The sequence below is a fragment of the Symphalangus syndactylus genome, chromosome 23 (genome assembly GCF_028878055.3).
Source record: "Symphalangus syndactylus isolate Jambi chromosome 23, NHGRI_mSymSyn1-v2.1_pri, whole genome shotgun sequence".
Classification (NCBI taxonomy): Eukaryota; Metazoa; Chordata; class Mammalia; order Primates; family Hylobatidae; genus Symphalangus; species Symphalangus syndactylus.
This window is the reverse complement of record NC_072445.2, coordinates 25,246,412-25,267,193: the sequence shown is the minus strand read 5'-3', so window position 1 is coordinate 25,267,193 and position 20,782 is coordinate 25,246,412. Positions and strand designations below refer to the sequence as shown.

The following is a 20,782-nucleotide window of genomic DNA, read 5'->3' as shown; positions in this document are numbered from 1 at the left end:
TTCTTGAATAAATATCACACCTGTTGAGGATGACACCCTTCACTATCCATGTCCTCACCTTCTCTAGATGGCATATTTTTAGACTTTCTGTAATGCTACACTGCTGTTTTTTATTTTAAATCCAGTCTGGCTTCTCCCCTTAAAGCAAGAGGACTTTTAAAGTGAGTGGCTGGTAGTATAACTGGCACATATATCGAATCTCCTTAGTCTGGGCTGTTAAGTAAGTTTAATTAATTTACTAAGTTAATGTTCCACTGCTAGCAACAGAGCCTCATTGCCATCAGCTGGGGAGAGGGAATTGCAAGCCTAAATGAGCTCATTTTTGCACAGTTGGAATTAGGGACCAGTTAGCCAGTTGTGTGGGTTTTCCAATTTCTCCATCTGCCCTAGGGAGATTCAGGCAATTACTCCCCCAACACTAAGTATGAGTAAGAGCAGGAAGAGGGAAGGGGAAAAGAAAAAAAATAAAAACAAAACTCTCCCCAACATTTATTACCCTTTTTGGAAATGGAAGTATTGTCCGTGCATTTCTTGTTAAGCTGGATTAGGAGTAGCTTTTGCTAATGTTTTTAATAGATTCGGAAAAGAGAAAGGCCTCAGTGAAAGATATTTACCATGTGCATTTTCATTGCAGAGTGTGCAGATAAAAGGAAAAACAAATAAACAATAAAAGAATGGAAACAAAATTACAGAAATTTGCAAAATTTGACAAATGGTGGCCTGTAGTTGCCACAAGCTAATGGCTTGCAATGATTAATAAGAGTAAAAATAATTGCATTTCATTAAGATTGATGACACCCCATTTAACCTCCCCTCTCGTTTCAGCCCTAAAGTGGAAAGAGATGAAGTTCTCATCTATAATAGCTCCTGTAACATTACCATGGAAACTGAGGCAGAGATGGAGTGTGAGACGCCCAATCAGCCAATTACCGTCAAGATTACTGAGATACGGAAACGCTGGGGCCAGAACACTCAGGTATAATCAAATCTTTTTTACAGACTGATTCAAACAGCTCAAATTAAATTTGTAATATTGTGTACATTAAAAAAACAATTTAGTCCAAATGGCAGCGATATATAATATTAAATGCGCTCAAACTTTGAGGAGCTGGTCTAATGCACAATATCTGAATTCATGGTTAACTCTGGTTAATCATATATTTTCTCAAAAATAAATGAGTGCTGCCCGGGCTCTTTCAAAGCAAATTCTGAGCAGATAATCTTCTTGGCATTTTGTCCTGATTTCTGCATGCATGTTTGAAAGGGGCTCTCTGTGGTTTATTTCTTCACAAAATAAATAGCCTACGATTTAACCAGGTCCTACTGGAAGGCTTCCAAATCACTAAGCCGTCCTCAGCTTGGTGGGACATCAATGTCTGCGGGTCCATTTGGTTCATCTCTGTGCCATGGGGGAGCAGAGTGGAAACTTCAGCTTCTCAGGGGATTACGTGAACATCAGAAACGAAAAGGACCACAGGGTCATTCGGTCTAGCCTCTCTGCCTCAATTCATCCATTTTGAAATTGTCTAAACCACTCCCTCCAAGTGGCTCTTCTAAAAGCGTGTTTGTAAGTCCCCAAAGGGGAATTCCCCAGCCTTCCCCGGGAATTTGCGAGAATTGCAGTCAGAGGCTCAGGGCTCTTTGGAAATGGATCAGATAATCTTTTACAGCTCCCCAGGCTTCTCACGGCACAAAGATAAAAAATAATATTTATTGAGCACCTACTCCCTTAGGTGCCTTTCTCTTTATGAAAGCAGTTCTCAGATTTTTCTCTTTTTGTCTCTTTTATTTGGAACAAACATTTATTGAGTGCCTATTATGTGGCACTCGCCATACCAGATTCTCTTGTGAATGCTGCTTCAGTCAAACTGTCCTAATCCAAAAGTCAGCTTCCTGGCTTCAAAATGTGTGTTTTTCTATAACTTTTGTACTGGTGCTGAAAATGTATGCTGTGGCAAACAACATTTTTTTTCTGTCCTTCGTAAACTGTTCCGTGCCTACCTTTCCATGCTCCTGGGTCCTCACCATCCACTCTGTGGCCTCTGCAGGCTTCTCCCTCGCCTTGACCTTCCCTTTAGGTGATAGCCCAGGGCTGTCACTTCTTGCTTCATCGTGTCCCCCACAAACACCTCTTCCTTTCAGTTTACTGCCAATTTTAATTCTCTCCAGAGCCGCTGACCCCCAATGGCACTTCTACTTTGTTCTGTGCCTGTTTCTCAGCAGTCAGCTGTCAGTGACATTTCAAAAGTGTATTGTAGTGCCCTGAGACTGCTATGGGACACTGGGTGATCTTTAAGCCTCTCTGGGCCTCAGTTTCTGCTGGGTGCGTAATAACCTGGTGTTGTTGGGATGCTTAGATGAACAAATGCTTGTGAAAGAGAGGGAGAGGCAGGCTGACCTGGTGTTTAAATGCATGGACTTTGGAGCTAGACTGCCTGGGTTTGAATACATCACTTGCTTCCTGGGGGACTTTAGGCAGGTTCTTTAACCCCTCTATACTTCAGTTTTCTCATCTGTAAAGTAGGGATAGTAATAGTTTCCACTTCATAGGGTTGGTGTGAGCCACTGAGAGCTGCATCTCACACGTGGTAAATGTCCAATGTTAGCCATTATTGGCAGTGCTAGTTCACTAGTCATAGTGCTAGAAAATGATATGAATTTATTTTTCTATAGTGCTTGCTGCTTTGACCAGATCATTTCACTTCTTAGATTTATTTAATTTCCCATCATCTCAAAGTCTAATTTTGAATTTTTTTAGGCTTAAATGCCTCACTCATTTAAAAATCCTTATATGACATACATTTGAGTTCCAACCATGTTCAAGGTTCTCTACCATGTTCTGAAGGAGATTTAAAAAATATATGGAAAGAGACCCCACTTTTAAGAGATATTTGGGAAGTGAGGCCTTATGTGGACGTAGTTAAGTTTCGAAAAAGGGTACATAGAGTCAATTCATCACAGCTGGGTGGAATGTTGGATGCCATACAGACCAGCCAGCTCATTTCAGAGATGAGTTAACTGAGATTCATAATGAGGGGTGGTTGATAAACGTCACACAGGTAGTTATCTGGCCTCATAACCCATGTGGCTGTAGTCATTGTGGGGGAAGTAAGCCATTTAATCTTCAGGAACTAGGAATGTGTCTAGTGCCAGTGTGTAGGGAACTCCAGTCCTGAGGGGGTAAAGAGGAGATGGGTGCCATCATTGTAGGTTTCAGATGTGATGTGTTACACTCAAGTGCTAGTGATAACGTCATAGTTTTGAACAGTCTATTGGGAGCAGGACCCTATCAAGTAGCCAGAAGTACATGGGGGAACAACAGCAGGGATTTATGGCAAACCCGTCTGAACTTATGGCTGTGTTTAGCTCCAATGGGACCCTAAAGAATAGAACAAGAGTCTCAGGCACAGGTCCTGTCGCAGTGACTGGATCAATATGGTGGAAGTTAGGAAACAACTATGGCTGGACACAGTGGCCTGGAGTCCAGAAAAACAACATTCTGTGTAATGGGAAAATTGTTAATTCTAGGTTCTACTCTTGTTAGGGCGGTTTGGTTTGATTTAGGAACTGGATATAATGAAGTCTATAGGTGGAGGGCTTATAACTAAGTGACTATATAATTTATCACCCAAACCAGGATGCTTTTGAGAGTGCAAGGTTCACAATGAATGATTATGCTGGGATAGTATGTCACCCTTGTTGGGGTGTGTGATTACCCTACCTGGGCTTGGGAACAGAACAACTTTTCATACATATGTGACGCATGGTTACCCTACCCATGTTGGGATGTACAATTTCCCTACCTTGGCCTGGGAAAAACATGCCACCAGTATTATGATGCATGGTTATCTGGGCGTGGGGAAGACCAGCACCAACAAGTGCTTAATCAGGACTACAATCCAGGTCCCCGTTCCAAATTCAAGAATTCCTTGTGTGAGAACCTTGGAACACTAGAAAAGGAAACATTTCTACACTGCTGGTGGGAATGTAAACTAGTACAACCACTATGGATAACAGTGTGGAGATTCCTTAAAGAACTAAAAGTAGACTACCATTTGATCCAGCAATCCCATTACTGGGTATCTATCCAGAGAAAAATAAGTTACTATATGAAAAAGATACTTGCACATGCATGTTTATAGCAGCACAATTTGCAATTGTAAAAACATGAAACCAGCCCAAATGCCCATCAGGAAACGAGTCGATAAAGAAATTGTGGTATGTATACACAATGGAATACTACTCAGCTATAAAAAGGAACAAATTAATGGCATTTGTAGCAACCTGGATGGAACTGGAGACGATTATTCTAAGTGAAGTAACTCAGGAGTGGAAAACCAAATATCGTATGTTCTTACTCATAAGTGGGAGCTAAGCTATGAAGATGCAAAGGCATAAGAATGATACAATGGACTTTGGGGACTCAGGGGAAAGGGTGAGAGGTGGGTGAGGGATAAAAGACTACAAATTGGGTTCAGTGTATATTGTTCCAGTGATGGATGCACCAAAGTCTCACAAATCACCACTAAAGAACTTACTCATGTAACCAAGTGCCATCTGTTCCTCCAAAACCTATGGAAATAAAAAATTAAAAAAATATATTTTTCGGCCGGGTGCGGTGGCTCATGCCTGTAATCCCAGCACTTTGGGAGGCCAAGGTGGGTGGATCACCTGAGGTCAGGAGTTTGAGACCAGCCTGGCCAACATGGTGAAACCCCATTTCTACTAAAAATACAAAAATGAGCCGAGCATGGTGGCGGGTACCTGTAGTCCCAGCTACGTGGGAGGCTGAGGCAGGGGAATCGCTTGAACCCTGGAGGTGGATGTTGCAGCGAGCCGGGATTTTGCCAATGCGCTCCAGCCTGGGTGACAGAGCAAGACTCCATCTCAAAAAAACAAACAAACAAAAAAACAAACCAAAAACAAACAAACAACAACAGCAAAATAAAACCAAAAAATTAGCCGGGCGTGGTGGTGCCTGTAATCCCAGCAACTTGGGAGGCTGAGGCAGGAGAATTGCTTGAACCCAGGAGGTGGAGGTTGCAGTGAGCTAAGATTGCACCATTGCACTCCAGCCTGGGTGACAAGAGCAAAACTCCATCTAAAAAATATATATATATAATTTTTTAGTGACCTAGATGCGAGGGCGTGAGGCAGTGTGGGAAGATTGATAAGATCAGTACTTTGTTAAAAAATATCAAAGTGGCTCAACAACTTAATTTGAGGTCCTGATGTGTTTGTAAGCTAAACGTTTCTTTCCATTGCTTCCTCCCATTGAGGGATACAGCCAAGTGTGCAAAAAGCCACTCCCACATGCTTTAGGGCCACAGGACTGCCTACTAGATTCTAAGAAAAATGGCAGGTTGTCCTCTTATCACAAGATAACTGGTTAATATGTTCCTTTTCAAGGTTGACAATAAAAGTTTAAACCAAAACAAATAAAAAAAAAAAGTTACGTAGGTTTTCCTACCAAAGGACTTTTGCGATCCTTCAATACATTAATACATAATGTGGATTTCTAGGGAGTGCTGTGGTGTGGACTGTTACCTAAACTTTGCCTGTGGAACTCTTTATTCCCAGAATTTCTCTTGGGGCTGGCGTCTGTCCTGCTGCCTTCACTCTGGGAAGTGTCGTGTATGCCATGCTCTTCCCCTCTCACAGAGTAGGGGCTCCGAGGTGGGAAAGGTCATCTTCAGGTGGGGCAGCCAACTAAGCTCTATTAACGCCAGTGGCATTTGTGCTACGCTATGAAGGATAGGGTTTAGGTATTCAGGATGCAGAGGAAAGGCATTTTTGGTGGGGGAACCAGCATGCATAAGGCAGCAAGGCTAGAACCCACTGGAATAGCAAGGAGCATGGTGTGTGTGAAGGGGAATGGAGAGTTGTAGGTTTGGAGAGGTGGGCTGGGATTGGATTGTGATCTAGAGTTAAGCATTTGGTCCTTTGATTCAGCAGGTACAGGTAATCCCCAAGGAGTCAGTGCTTGATCAAAGGTGAGCTATAGTCACATTAATCTGGCGGTGAGGTGTGGATGAACTGATTGGTAAACTGACGAGAGGTAGAAGCATCTCAGCTAGGTGAGAGATAACTGGGGCAGGGAAATGGCAGAGGGAATGGAGAGACAACACATTCAATAGTCAATACTTGATAACTTGTGTTGGACAAAGCGTTCAAATTTGTGGGAGACTAAATGTGGTAGGTAAGAAAAATTGTGTGCTGGCTTTTCAAATAGACCTTTTTAAAATTTTTAGTGCTATATATCTGTGCTCATGACTTCCAGGTTGGAATCTCTGATCCAGAATTCTCTCCTATACTTTGTTTTTTATTTTATTTACTTATTTTTTTTGAGACAGGATCTTGCTTTTGTCACCCAGGCTCGAGTGCAATGGCATGATCATGGCTCACTGCAGCCTCAAACTCCTGGGCTCAAATAATTCCCCTGACTCATCTGCAGTAACTGGGACCACAGGTGTGTGTCACCACACCCAACTAATTTTAAATTTTTTGTGGAGGCGAGGGTCTTGCTATGTTCCACAGGTTGATCTGAATTCCTGGCCTCAAGCAGTCCTCCCACTTTGGCCTACCAAAGTGCTGGGATTATAGACCTGAGCCACCGTGCCAGACCTCTTCTGAATGTTAGATTCCTGTACCTCACTGTCTACTGCTATTGTCACTTTGATATCAAAATGACACCTTGAGTTTAGCAGGTTCTAAATTGAACAACTGATCTCCACCACTTCCTCCCCCATAGTCCTGAACTGAGTTGGTGGCAGCTCTGTCCTTTTAGTGCTCAGGACATGGAGACCTCCTTGACCTTCCAAAACCCACATCAGATTCATTAGGAAATTCTGTTGGTTCTTTCATTTGACCACCTTGCAGCAATTCTACTGCTACTGTCATCATCGGCATCATCTCTTACTGTTTATTGCAAAGCCTCTCAGCCCTCCTCTCTGCTTCTACCCCTGCCTCTGTTTAGTCTACTCTATTTAATAATAGAGCCATAATGATCCTTTCAAAATATGTCAGCTAATTTCCTTCTTCTCCTCAAAAAGGGGCTCCCAGACTCTCTCACAATAACTGTGTAAGAATCCAGTCCTTATACTGACCTCAAGGGCCATTCCCTGCACCCCTCACCTCCCACCCTAATGCCCTCTCAGCTTCATCTCTCACTTCTCTCACCTTCACACGCTCTGTTCTGGGCACATTGGCTTCTTGCTATTCCTGCAACACACCAGGCATGCTCCCACACCAAAGCCATTGCATTTGCTGTTTCCTCTGCTTAGAATTCTTTCCCCCCTTCTTTTTCAAGTACAATCTCCCACTTGAACTTTTTGCTGCAATGTTACTTCTTCTATGAAGTCCTGCCACCCTATTGAAAATGGCAACCCTTTGCCACTGACCCCGTATATCATGCTTTAACAGAGTTCTTATCACCTGCTAACAACTACTTAAGATACGAATTTATTGTGTTTGTTGTTTGGTGTCTGACTTTTCTTTCTAGAGTATGATCTCCAAGAAGGCAGAAAAATTTGCCCACTCTGTTCCCTGGTATGTCCCAAGAGCCTGAACCAACTATACGAACAAACAGAAATACATGCATAAATACAAATACAGAAAGTTTAAAAAGTCTTCCCATATGCCACTTCTTCAATATTGGCTCCTGAAAGTTTCATCTGAAAAGAAATACACATGTACACATACATGTACATGGACCCGTTTGCACACAAATATGTTATTGTGTTATTTATATTGTTTTTCAACTTGTATGTTTAAAAATATAGTAGCACACTATAACATGAGCTCCTTGAAAAGAGGGATTTTCTTTTGTCGCTGCTATTTTCCCAAGACTTAGAACTAGGCCTAGTACATAGCATAGTACAATAAAGTTTTTATAGGTTTCAATTAAAATTATTGAGTGCATAAATGGATTTATTAAAAATACAACATGGTCATCATTTTAGTTTAGCACATGTTACATTTTCTTTTCCTTCAAAAGACATTGATTATACCTACTAGGTATCACACACTGTGATTCAGTGAAACAAGAGAAAAGGTATTAGAAAATGAAGAAGAAAATCCTAAAGAGTGCTGGAAAACACAACAGGGTGCCCCAAGACAATAAGAGGTTTTGAGGGATTTCTGAAGCACAAATAGCAGTTTGGGTTAGATGGGTAGAGAACCCACAGTAGAATAAACGCAATCCAAAGCAAGTTTAGAGGAAATTAGAATATAGCTACACTTTTCAGTGGAGCTCTGGGAGAATTCCACAAGTAGGAGGGGACAGACATCAGGGAAATTAATAAGAACTGCTGTGTAGACATTTCCCTTCCATCTCTCTTTCCCTTTCTTTTTCTCTGTCCCTGTGTATATGCTTGGATCTGTGGCTCTCAAGAGGAAGTGTTAAGAGTGGCTTATAAAACAAAGAGGGAATATTTGGGGACAGGAGATTGATTCAGTCCATTGTGGATGTTAGGGCTGATGTTAATCAAAGAGAAGCCTGGACCTCCATGACAGACTCGGAGAGAGGAAGAAAGGAAGAAGAAAGAAGCTTCTCTTCATTTCTGCCTCCAAAAAAAAAAAAAAAATTCCTCTACTTTTATTTTGCTCATCCAGATGTCTTACCCAGAAATTTCAGCTGTGGTGAGTTGAAGAGGTTTTTCTGAACATCTAATCTGCCTTGTCAGTGGAAAAGAAAGTCTGACATAATGCTACTAAAGTTCTCTGGGAAATGATTTTGAACCTAGAATTCTATACCCAGTAAAATACTATTTGGAATAAGAACTAAATAAAGAAATGTAAGCTATACAATATTTAGGAAGTTCCTCTCCTTTGTGCACTCTTTAAAAAGTAATGCACTCTGGTGAACTGTAAATGAATCCAAGAAAAAAGATGATATGGATTCAAGAAAGGGATGAATAAAGAACTTGAAAAACAGCAACAACAAAGTAAACATTGTTGATAATGTCGTTGTGAGGCTTAATATAGTTGTTAAGAATAGACCCTTAACCAGACAGAAGCAGGAGCCTCCTGTTTCAAGTAGGTATAATGAAAGATCAAGAAACAGAGGCATAATCTCCTTCTTTGATAAAATGAAAAGTCATTTGTAACACAAACCTCATTATATGAAGATGAAACATAAATGGGAGAATGGCAAATGACTTAACAGAGTGAAGGAAAGTCAAAATTAATTGCCTGAAAAGGGAAATTTAGATAAAAAGAAGACAATTTGCCCCATGGTACTCTAGAAAACTTTGGATTTAGAGAAGTTTAGGTACCAGAAAATAAGCATGAGGCAGGATGCTAAAATGAGGGGGTGGTTTAATGTCTATATAAAGTAGCTCTATCCCCAGGATACTATTCCTCACTGACCAAGTCAGAAATCTATTTCTTCCCCACATTCCAGGAAGCAGATGCATAATTTCTGGGCAAATTAAAGTGAGGAATTAATGAGGTTCTTGATTAGGCATGGGGGGAGAGTAGGGATGGGAAATGCAGCTGAAATCTGGAGGATGAATTAAAGGTCTGCTTTCTCTTTAAAGTGAAGTCTGTCCATCCATTCCCCACTAAATTCTTTCTTCTGCTGAACTCCAGAATCCTGACAAACCAAATTTTACTCCTCACAGGAAGAGGACTACATGATACTTCTCTGGAGAGATGAAACCAAAGTAAAGGCCCATAGCTTCTGGCATTTGGAAGCCTCATGAAGTCCCACTTACACTGATTACCTACTTAGATTTTATTGCATTGCTATTAAACATAAATGGAAAGACTTCTGGTTTTGGCCATGAGAGGGCATTGAGTTTCAGCCTGGTCCTTCTGTCATATACCACCATATAAAGATAAAAACTAAAAACTAGTCAAAATATATTTCAGGCATTGGATAATATACAGCACAAGGCTTGAGTGAATGGAAACACACAAGGAATGTGCCTTTCTGTCTGAGATTGACTTCAGGGAAACCCGAAAACCTCTTTTTGGGTTCCATTTCTCTGTGCTCTCAGTTTCTAATCAGAGATTAGAGTTTAGGGCTGCTGATATTGGTGGAATTTGCAGGGAAGGATACCAGAGAGGAGGGAGCGGTGCAGAAAAGGAACTTTAGAAGTCTGCAGGGGTCCCTTGAGTCTTTTGCCAAATAGTTAACCAATCATGTAGTGAGTATATTTCTGTGAGGTCTAGCAGACTATAGCTACTGGGAGCTTGAAGTGAATAGAGCCTCTAAGGTACTAGGAGTACTTTGGAACAGCACAGTACTAGAAGATTTCAAATGTTGACTGGTTAGAGTGGAGAAACCCACTCAACACCAGGGCATTGAGTTGAGACCTCAGAAAAGCCACACTTTAGGAATAAAATATTCTAGCCTTGGAGTAAAGCTACTCTAGACCCACTGAATGGATCCTGAAAACAGGGCTTAACAAAATTAAACTGTTATTTCAGTAAATTAATTGCCTGCTAGAGCAAATCTCAACACCCTTTAAAGGAAGGAAGATAAAAAAAATCTACACCTTCAAGAACATGGCATCCACAATGTCCAGCATACAATCAAGAACCTGAGAAAAAAAGCGAAATATGCAATCAACTGAAACAGACCTATGGATGATAGAGATGTTGAAACTTACTATATAGGGACTTTAAAACAACTGTTATAAGCATATTAAAAGTTTCAAAGGAAAACAAAGATGCAACAAGAGAAGTTATAGGAAATTCCAGCAGGAAAATGAAAACTATTTCAAAAATTAATAAAAATTATAGAATTGAAAGAAATAATATCTGTACTGAAAATTTCACTAGATAATATTAGATTAGACCTTGCAGAAGACAAGATCAGTGAACTTGTAGACAAAACAATCAAAGCTAATCAAACTGAAGAACAGAAAGAAAAGGGAAAAAATGGATAGATAGTAATCTCCGAGTCAATATGAAGTAGTCTAATATTTGAGTCACTGGAGTAGCAGAAGGAAAGGAGAGGTAGAAGGGATAGAAAATAAAATAAATCTAAATAAATAAATAATGGCAAAGATTTTCTAAATTTGGTGAAAACTACAAATTCAACGATCTAAGAAGCTTAATGAATCCTAAGCAGAAGAAACATAAAGAGAACCATTATTGGAGTTCTGAATAATGTTAATATGTCAATTATTCCAAATTAACATTTAAGTCAATGCAATTTCAACAGAACATCTCAATAGGTTTTTCTGGTAGAAATTTCCAGTCTGATTAAAAAATCATGGAAATGCAATAATCTAAAATAGCCAAAACTATCTTGAAAAGGAACAAAATTGGAGGACTTACACTGTCCGATTTTAAATCTTACTATAAAGCTATGGTAATCAGTTGAAGTTGTAGGCAAGAGCTTATATGAAAGAAAGGTTCTCCTGATAACAGTATGTTTGAAAATTCTTGTGGTAGTTGTCATAGAATCCAGGTGAAGGAGGAGTTTGAAGGAGTGTGTGTTGACAGTTATCAAAACGTACTGCAATAAAGAGGTCCTTAGTGACATTTGAGGCCACAGGACAATATTGGTGGGGAGAAAAACCAGATTTTGGGGGGTTAAGGAGTATATGAGTATCCAGGAAATGCAGGCAACTGGTATAGATCACAAGTAGAAAGGGAAAGGGGAGATGCAGATAAATATTGTGGTTGAGTAGCACCTTCCTCATGTTCACAGCTCACTATCATTAGTACTAGAGATCATTTTCTTAAGTTAAAGGTACTTTGATTAAAGCTGTGGTCTGCAACTGTGTTACTTGATTTGACAAGACCAAGACTCCACAGGTTTCTCATCTTGTCTGTTTTTCTAGTGACTACAAAATAGCTCTCAGACAACCCTAATGTTTAAGTCATCATAATTTTTTCCAAAATATTTATATTTTAAAATTCATTTAGACTCTTCAATGCGTATCTCCCTTAGGAAGATTCTCCTTTTCTTAAAGTTGAAGAATATTTTTTTCTCTTGGGAAATTCCATAGTTCTTAATTATACTTGTTTTAAGAAATTTATCTTTTTTACATTTAAATTACATGTGTTTATTTAAATATTTAAACTCCCAAATAGACATTACACTCTCTGAGAGTGAGCTTCATATTGGATTCCTCTTTGATGAATGGATGGATGAAGGCATATATGTCTGACTGGATTACTGTTTAAAAGGCAAACCACACTGCTTATTTTTATCCTCACTTTTTGTTTAAGGAAATTCTTCTAGGAAATTCATGCAATCCAGCTATGTGACAAAATTTATATTTTCTTTATAATATACATAGCTATTTAGAGGCTAATTTGAAAATACTTTTTATTCCCTAATTAATTTTGTTTCTCCTATTACAGAAATCAAAAACAATTTTGTCCCTTTTGTTTTCCCTCCCCTTCCCTTCTAGCCTTCTTATTCTCTCCCTTCTTTCTTTTTTTCCTTTTAGACCCACTTAGTGCGCATCTTCAGGGTTGTGTGCCTGCAGAGAGAGGTGCTGCAGAAAGCAGGGTTGAGCCAGTTATTAGATTAGGGAAAAGGGGTATAGAAACTCAACCATTGACCCCTGACCTGGCTGTCCTGGAGGAAACTTACTGAGTCCCTTGTGCCTGTATTTTCTCTGTGAAATGAGGCTCCAAATGTATAAGAATTATGTACTTCAGGGGGAGGAGAAGCTGGAAAGGCAGACAGTTTCACATCTGAAAGGGCTTGGCCTTCTTAGGATAATTAGTCAGAATAGGATGCGCAGTGAACAGGACTCCTGGGGCCTCTCTTCTAATTCTAGCAATGTCCCTGTTTGACTACAACTATTTAACAACTCACTTAAGCTTTCAATTGATCGGTACTAGCTGACTTCCAGCTTCTGGAGGGAGGAAAACAGTACCTATAAAAGCATAGTAGTAGGAGAAACCTAAAAGTTCAACAAAGGCATTACGATATAGTAGTTGTGAGCTTGGACTCTAAAATAAAACTGGATTCGAGGCTGATCCTTCTACTTACTTGTTATATAACTTTGGGCAAATTGTCTTGATTTCACTGAGTCTGTTAATTCCTACCTTGTAGGGTTGTAAGAATTAAATAATGCATGTAGTGCACTTAACGCAGTGTTTCATTCGTAGAAAGCCCTCGAAACGTGCCAGGGATTATCATTTTTGGTTAAATACATAATGAGACTATACAATTATGAAAGATAATCAGTCTGTGAGTACTCTGTAAATTGTTATGCCAAGTTAAGGTGTCACAATTTATATAATTGTTTATGGTGGTGTTGTCATAATCAGAACTTGCTGTGTGAAAGAGGCTTTGTCAATTATTTGAACTTAAGACTTTGTATACCTCTGTTTCTTGCTGTTTTTTTCTTTTTTTAAAAAAGAAGGAGGCTGGGCATGGTGGCTCATGCCTGTAATCCCAGCACTTTGGGAGGCTGAGGAGGGCGGATCACGAGGTCAGGAGATAGAGACCATCCTGGCTAACACGGTGAAACCCCATCTCTACTAAAAAATACAAAAAAAAATTAGCCGGGTGTGGTGGCGGGCGCCTGTAGCCCCAGCTACCCGGGAGGCTGAGGCAGGAGAATGGCGTGAACCTGGGAGGTGGAGCTTGCAGTGAGTTGAAATGGCGCCACTGCACTCCAGCCTGGGTGACAAAACGAGACTCCATCTCAAAAAAAAAAAAAGAAGGAATTCTTGCCTTTTCCCCTCAATTGCTCTGAAAACAATTTTGAGAAAGCATTTTGCTATAGTGACTTTGTTCCTCCTGTCTTTCTCTCAAGAATATGACGAAAGATTTGAAAGAAAATCTAGTTCTTAAGTTTGTACAATCTTCTTGCCCTAGGACATTATTACCAATGATTTTAGGTAATATGTTGTTACTGCTATTAATGTGTTGTTATTATTATTAATCAATGTAAACATTACAATGCATTTTTATTTTATGGAAATGGAATGGCAGGTCTACTATATCTAATAATATGAAATAAACTGTTACCTTTAACTATTCAGCAATAACACAGTTATATTTCATGCCAAAAATATTTAGAATCATATGAATGGGTTTCTGTATTCAATGTTAAAATAATTCAACGAAGAATTTCCCATTAAATATGATATTATAAAAATGATTTAGGTACAGTCCCCTGGTGTGTTTGAAGCTGTACACTCTGCAAACACATAAATAAAAATATATCTAATTGGAAAAAAAGAGGGAATTCAGGAAATTAGCCTGAATGCAGCTTAAACTCATCTGAACAAGTTAAATGTGCCTTTCTTGTTTATCAGGGACTCTTTGTATCTAATGAGTTTATGATATTAGCCTGCTCCTGTCATATCAAGGTATGTTATCAGTAAATGAGGCTGTGGTTTTGATGAGCCTTTGTCATATTTTGGCCCCCAAAAGTCCTTATTTTTCTTTACAATGTGCTTAAATTTATTATAATATCACTGACTAATTATTACATCACCATATAGGAGTTTGAATTATCTCAGCTACACTACTCTTAACTTTTATCTTAAAATAAGTTTCTGTGCTCAGTGGAAAATGGTGAGCTTTATTAGCCCTGTGAAAATGTCCCTATTAATGACAGGCAGAAGGTAGTCCCACTGGAACATGACATGATTATTTATTTCCTTCTAAAGCACAACTTCATAAACTGAAATTATTTTTTTCTAAATAAATACTGTGTGGAATTTTCTCAGTGAAACCATATGTCATGGGATTATTTTGTTTTTGACTATAGGAGTATAATGCTTACCTTTTTTTTCTGAGCCTTTCCAAATATGAAACTTTAGCTATCCTGCAGAGAGGACTGCTTGCTATGAAATTGCTATAGAGGGTACAATGGCCTCACATGGGGATTCTTTGGATTCTACAGGGGAGGTGAGGCTTGGTAATTGAAGAACCAAAAGTGTTCAAATTAGTTTGCTTGCTGACTCATTGGGTGACTGGATAACTCAGTTTTGTAATCTCAAGTCTCTATTTCTCGACCTGAGACATGGAAAGATTTTATGGAAGTCCTTAGTAACAGAATGTGAAAACTGTGATATGTGAATATGTTATTTTATCAGTATATTTAATTCTTCATGTGCGAGAAAAGCTTGCTTTTCCACAGGTCCATTTCTTGAATGCATAGTAGTAAACTACCATCTCCCTGAAGCCTGATGAAGAATTAAGGGCACCCGACTATGAGTAGGTTCCTTTCCCGGGTATGAAGGGTCTCAGATAGTAGTTGAATGGGTTTCAGTGGTATATGTGGTATGGTGTGGTAGTGGTGGTGGTTGTGGTGTGTGTTGTGTATTTGTGTTGAGTAAGGAGTAATATGAGTTTCATCAGTGTTTGGATATGTGGTTCTATACTAGATATGTTAAACATTTTTTATTTTGCTGAAAGCTGTAAGATGTTATCAGTTTTGAGTCTAATATACATAGCATTTCTATTTGCAAAAACAAATAGTCATCTCAGCCTTGAGATACAAAAGGCAATTCAGTCAATTTGGAGAACTTGGGTTTTCTCCTCAGTGTTGTCCTCTTTTTAAATCTCGTTGATTCAGCCATAAATCTTCCCCTCCAAAGACCTTGCTTTTATTCCCACAGCACTGAAGTCTGCTCTTACTTTAAAGAGCCACAGTAACTGCTCCTAACATGCACATCTTTATTAGAAAATGTAGGGAACCTTGACCAGATAGCTGCAGAGCAGCTGGAGCCTGGAAGGTGAAGAAATTTGGGTAAAGATGAATGGGTTATTCAGATATTAAAAGTATTATGGAAACTGACTTCATCAAATTGAAAGTCAGCTCAGAAACAACAACAACAACAACAACAACAAAACTCCTGTGTCTCAGGAAGTTAGAGGAGAAGAGAAGGGGAACCAGAAGGGAGAGGCAGGAGCATTGGGAGGAATGAAGAATATTGAACTGGTTTTAGATAAAGGCTGTTACTTGGAGATAGAAATGACCTTTATGGTATTACTGTATATATGAGTGGATGTTAACTTGCATTAACTCTATAAAATGGTAGTTTCAGGCATAGGCTTTTTCCACTTTCTGTTCTTTTTCCACTGGCGCATTCCAGCTTTGAGCTAATCTCCTCGGGCAGGTCAAATAAGGGTGTGTAGGCACAACTCCTCTAAGAGCTTATTTTAGTTACTGTCTTCTTGAATTGCTTTGCTGGTAGGTGGGTTAGGCAAGACCTCTTCTAGTCCCCTGGCTGTCCTTGGCTGCAGTTAGCTGATGGTAGGCTAGTGGCAGGGTTGTGGATACCCCAACAATGCCACAAAGTCCCTTTCTGGTTGTATCTCTCCATGGAGCCAACATAAATATAAATCAGCAGAAAAGTGTGCAGATGAGAAGATATTGTCCATAAAATATGCACCAATGGATCATTTCAGCTACACCAGAAGAAAGGAAATGTGTTTTTTCTAGAGGAGAAAAGAGAAAAGTAGCCATTTAATGAGGGAATAAACTGCCCTGAAGAGTATATACATTAAAAAAAGGAAAAAACAAACAAAATAAACAATAAAACAAATAAACAACAGGAAAGGCGTGCCTTGATTCTATAGGTTTTACAAAGAAACCTCTAGCTCCTTTCTAGAATCTGATAATCACTAAACTAGTTTTCTCAGGTTCTCCCTTTGATGAGAGATGCAGAATAACTTGGAATATTTTGAAGAGTTTCCTTACTTCCAGTTAAGTGCTAGTAACCTCCTCAAATTAATGGATACTTAGTTGATTTTTTAGACTCCTTTTCTCCTTTACCTAAGAGAATTTACAGCAGCTTTGCAGTTATTCCCTCTGCGACAGTGATCTCCAATATCCAGTTCTTTATTTTGAGATCAAGGAAGCACTTCCCTTCCCTAGCCTTTTGAAGTTTGATAGGGCCATAGGACTTGTGTAGAATGTGGGTAGAAGCCCTGAATTTCTGGAGCTCAAATCTCTAGCCTTTTTTTTTTTCTTTTTCTGTGTTGACTAAATAGCCCAGAGTGTGGGCTGAACATACGTCCTCAACATATGGGGGACAGTTGTTCTGTCCAAGGGATTTGCCAACATCTGTAGCGGTTGTTGTGTGAACAAGACATAAGCTTTTGTTGTATTGCTCCGCTGAAAACTTGGGATTATTTATTGCCACATGCAATCTAGCCAGACTTAACTGATGACACCATTTTTAACAAGTGGCTCTGCAGCCTTGTGGCAGACCCACTCCATTCCACATGGTGTCTTTAATTAGTTTTTCTGTGAGTCTACAGGGAATCAGAACCGGGTTTACATTCTTGATGGCAAGTATGACAAGTTAAGCTATGAGATGGAACCATTAGGCAGAAACGACTGATGGGGCTTAGCGAGGAAAGGTGGCTGGACATTTGATATCATTCGGCCTCTTCCATCCTCTGGACTCCCACTCTCCTCCCATGTCATCGGTGATGTGTTTCGACCCTCATCTGTAGTCCTGATGCCCTGAAGATCCTCTGTGGTATTTTCTAGTACTGAGAAATTAATCACTTTCTTTGCAATGTTGTTGCAAACAGTGGAAGTTTCTGGGGAGACATGACTATTCTTGGCATTTCTGCCTGTGCTAAGTCTCTATTTATTTCCTTCGAAGAAACACACTGGAATATTATGCATCAAGAAACTTTCCTCAAATAAAGAATATATTTTACATCCATTTCCATAGCTCTCTATAATCTGTTTATAGATAGCTTCCAAACTTATGCTCTCTCATTTTTTTCTCTTTAAATTTTACTTAAAAGAATTTGTTATGAAGACTTAAATCACAAGGGAAAAATGACTCAAATCATTTGATAAAGAGACTATATTGGCTCACAGAACTGATGATAAAGATGTTATACTGGCTCACAGCACAGGAAAACTAAGGAGTCATAGGAATGGCTTGATCCAGCAGCTCAGGGCTCACTAATGAGATTGCTCTTTCCGTGTCTCTTCCCTGCCTTGCGGAGTGTCAGATTCAACCTAAGGTTGCTTTCTCTGTGGCCACAATATGGTTGGCAGTAGCTTCTAGGCCTACTTGCTTTCCTATTCATATCACATGGGAATGAAAGAAGTTCAGAAGAAGGAAGTTTCTTCCCCAGAACCCCCCAACAAATACGTCTTCATGACTCATTGATCCAACTTGAGTTAATTGGGCAAACTTCCCTCTGCTCAGGGTAATGGGCTTTGTTGATTGGTTTTGGCCAATGAGTGATCACTGTGCACTTATAGAATAGAGCTAATCCCATCCCAAATACCTGGGTAAAAATATGGTAGCAGTGATGCCTGGAAGGTAAGTCTTGAAGCTGTTGATAAGTGGAAAGCTGGAGAATGGACATTGGGTAGTCAGCAAACACTTGACCGCAATGACCTTGCTTTTCTCTTTATAGCTACACTAAGGCCACTTCCCCTGATGCTCCTCACTTCTCCTTTTGCTAACTTAAGGCCTTGCTGTTGCATGAGATTTTGAGGGGGTGAAAACAAGTCACCTTTTCTGCGTAAGTCAGGTAAATGAAAAGGAAACAGTTTGGTAAGTCTCCCTTAGAATTCAGTAGGAATGTCTGCTTTTAACAGACAAACAACCAAATGAGAAAGCATAATGACTACATAAAACACACATATCTTCAGTGGCGGGACTTTAAAGTCAGTTAGGTGTTTATTTTGTGATGTGCGTCTTCCTGTTTCAAAATGACAGCAGCTGTTTTTATGATGTACCAGCTCCCAACGGGGATGGCTGATCACTCAGTTCTATGTAAGAGAACCCTCCTCTAATAATAAAGAAAAGAGCAATCTAGGGAAAGAAATAGTCTGTTATAGTGTCGGTTTCTCATAATTCATCTTCCCAAATACTATACAAACATTAATTAAACTTCCCGACCAGGAGCGGTGGCTCACGCCTGTAATCCCAGCACTTTGGGAGGCTGAGGCGGGAGGATCATGAGGTCAGGAGATCGAGACTATCCTGGCCAATGCAGTGAAACCCCATCTCTACTGAAAAAAAAAAAAAAGCCAGGCGTCGTGGCAGGCGCCTGTAGTCCCAGCTACTTGGGAGGCTGAGGCAGGAGAACGGTGTGAACCCAGGAGGCGGAGCTTGCAGTGAGCCAGGATTGCACCACTGCACTCCAGTCTGGGCAATGGAGTGAGACTCCGTTTCGAAAAAAAAAAAAAAATTACCATTCTTTAATCCTTCTGAAACATGATTTACAGATCACTCGGAGGGTCCCAGGCATTGTCTGAGTCCCTCCCAGGGATTTTCAGATGATTGTTTTGAGAGACAACCAAAAACTATGAAGTTACAAAGGGCCTAGATAAAATTATGCATTCAGTATCTAGAATGTTAGAACTAGTTCATCCCTTTGGACTTTGGAAAGGTTGCTTTAAGTCTACAGAGAAATAAAATACAACTCCTACCTTGTAGAATGTACTATTTAATAGGGGAGATATAAAAACCCACTAACTGTGCTATAAGCAAAATATAATCATGTGATAATAAAGATATGTGTATTTTGATATGGAAAATCAGTGAAGGCAAAGAAATGTTCTGGGTGGAAAAATTACCTGGAAACTCCCTGGAGAGTGTGGCATTTTATTAGGGCCTAAAAGGATGACCAGGATGTGGATAAGGGAAGATAAGGAACAAAGGTCTACTAGCTAAGAGACTAGTCTTACAGAGTCCCAGAGATGGGAAAACACGGTTTATGTTTAAGTGATTTTATTTGGCTGAAGTGTAAAGTTTGAAAGACAGTAACCAGGAAGGCAGTAACTAGAAACAAAGGTTGGAAAACGTCATGTACAATCTTGAGTGCCAAACTAAGGAGTGTAGATTTAATTCAGGAGGAAAATAAAGCTGTTAGAGGCTTTATAAATTTTGTTGCCACCACTGTGTCTCATAAAATGTTCCTTAGATCCCATATCAGAGTCAGAAGTCTAGTCTTGCTAAGCTGTGGCCTGATGGCAGGTGAGGTGAGTTCTAAAACATGTAGCTGCTGTTCTCTTGGAGCTCAGATGCCATTACATGACAGGCAGTGCTTCCACCAGGGGTGAGAACATAAGGAAATGAGGTGTCTTAAGACTGCAGGTGAAAGAGGATGAAGGATGAGTATTCTGAAAGTAATACAAAGAAATGCAGAATGACCAGAGAGCATACCTGATTCTTGTAGGGTGTTTTAGATTCCTGGTAAGTTACAGAGGGAGACGGTATGATGTAGTGGTCTGAGATTGGGTGATCTAAGTCCTAATTCAAGGCTTGGGTGTTACCTACCCGTGTGCTTGGAGGCACGTCTGGGGAAAACCTCATGGTTGGGTGAGGTGGCTCACGCCTGTAATTCCAGTACTTTGGGAGGCCGAGGCAGTTGGATCACTTGTGCCCAGGAGTCTGAGACCAGCCTGGGCAACATAGGGAGACCTCATCTCTACAAATAATGCAAAAAATTAGCTGGGCATAGTGGTGTGTGCCTGTGGTCCTAGCTACTTGGGAGTCTGAGGTGGGAGGATTGCCTCAGCCTAGGAGATGGAGACTGCAGTGAGTCATGATTATGCCACTGCACTGCATTCCAGCCTGGGCAACAGAGTAATACTCTGTCTCAAGGAAAAAAACAAACAACAACAACAAACCCAAAAAAACAAAACCAAAGAACCTCTTAGTTTCCCCATCTGTAACTGGACAAAATCAGCATGTTCTAATGTGAATTCTGTAAGCAATTAGTAAAAAAACATGTCTCATTAGAAAAAAAAGTGTTCTGGGCTAGGTGCGGTGGCTCACGCCTGTAACCCCAGCACTTTGGGGGGCTGAGGCAGGCGGATCATGAGGTCAGGAGATCGAGACCATCCTGGCTAACAAGGTG

At 40.0% G+C, this 20,782-nt stretch overlaps 1 protein-coding gene across 1 annotated transcript in view; it reads left to right on the top strand.

The window, feature by feature from the left end:
• The window catches only part of PKHD1 (PKHD1 ciliary IPT domain containing fibrocystin/polyductin), a 462,062-nt gene that overhangs the window by 74,794 nt on the left and 366,486 nt on the right, over positions 1-20,782 (top strand). Inside the window, exon 34 of the mRNA XM_055263099.2 lies at positions 826-976. Within this exon, the coding sequence (XP_055119074.2) occupies positions 826-976 (151 nt within the window). The remainder of the gene's footprint in view (positions 1-825; positions 977-20,782) is intronic.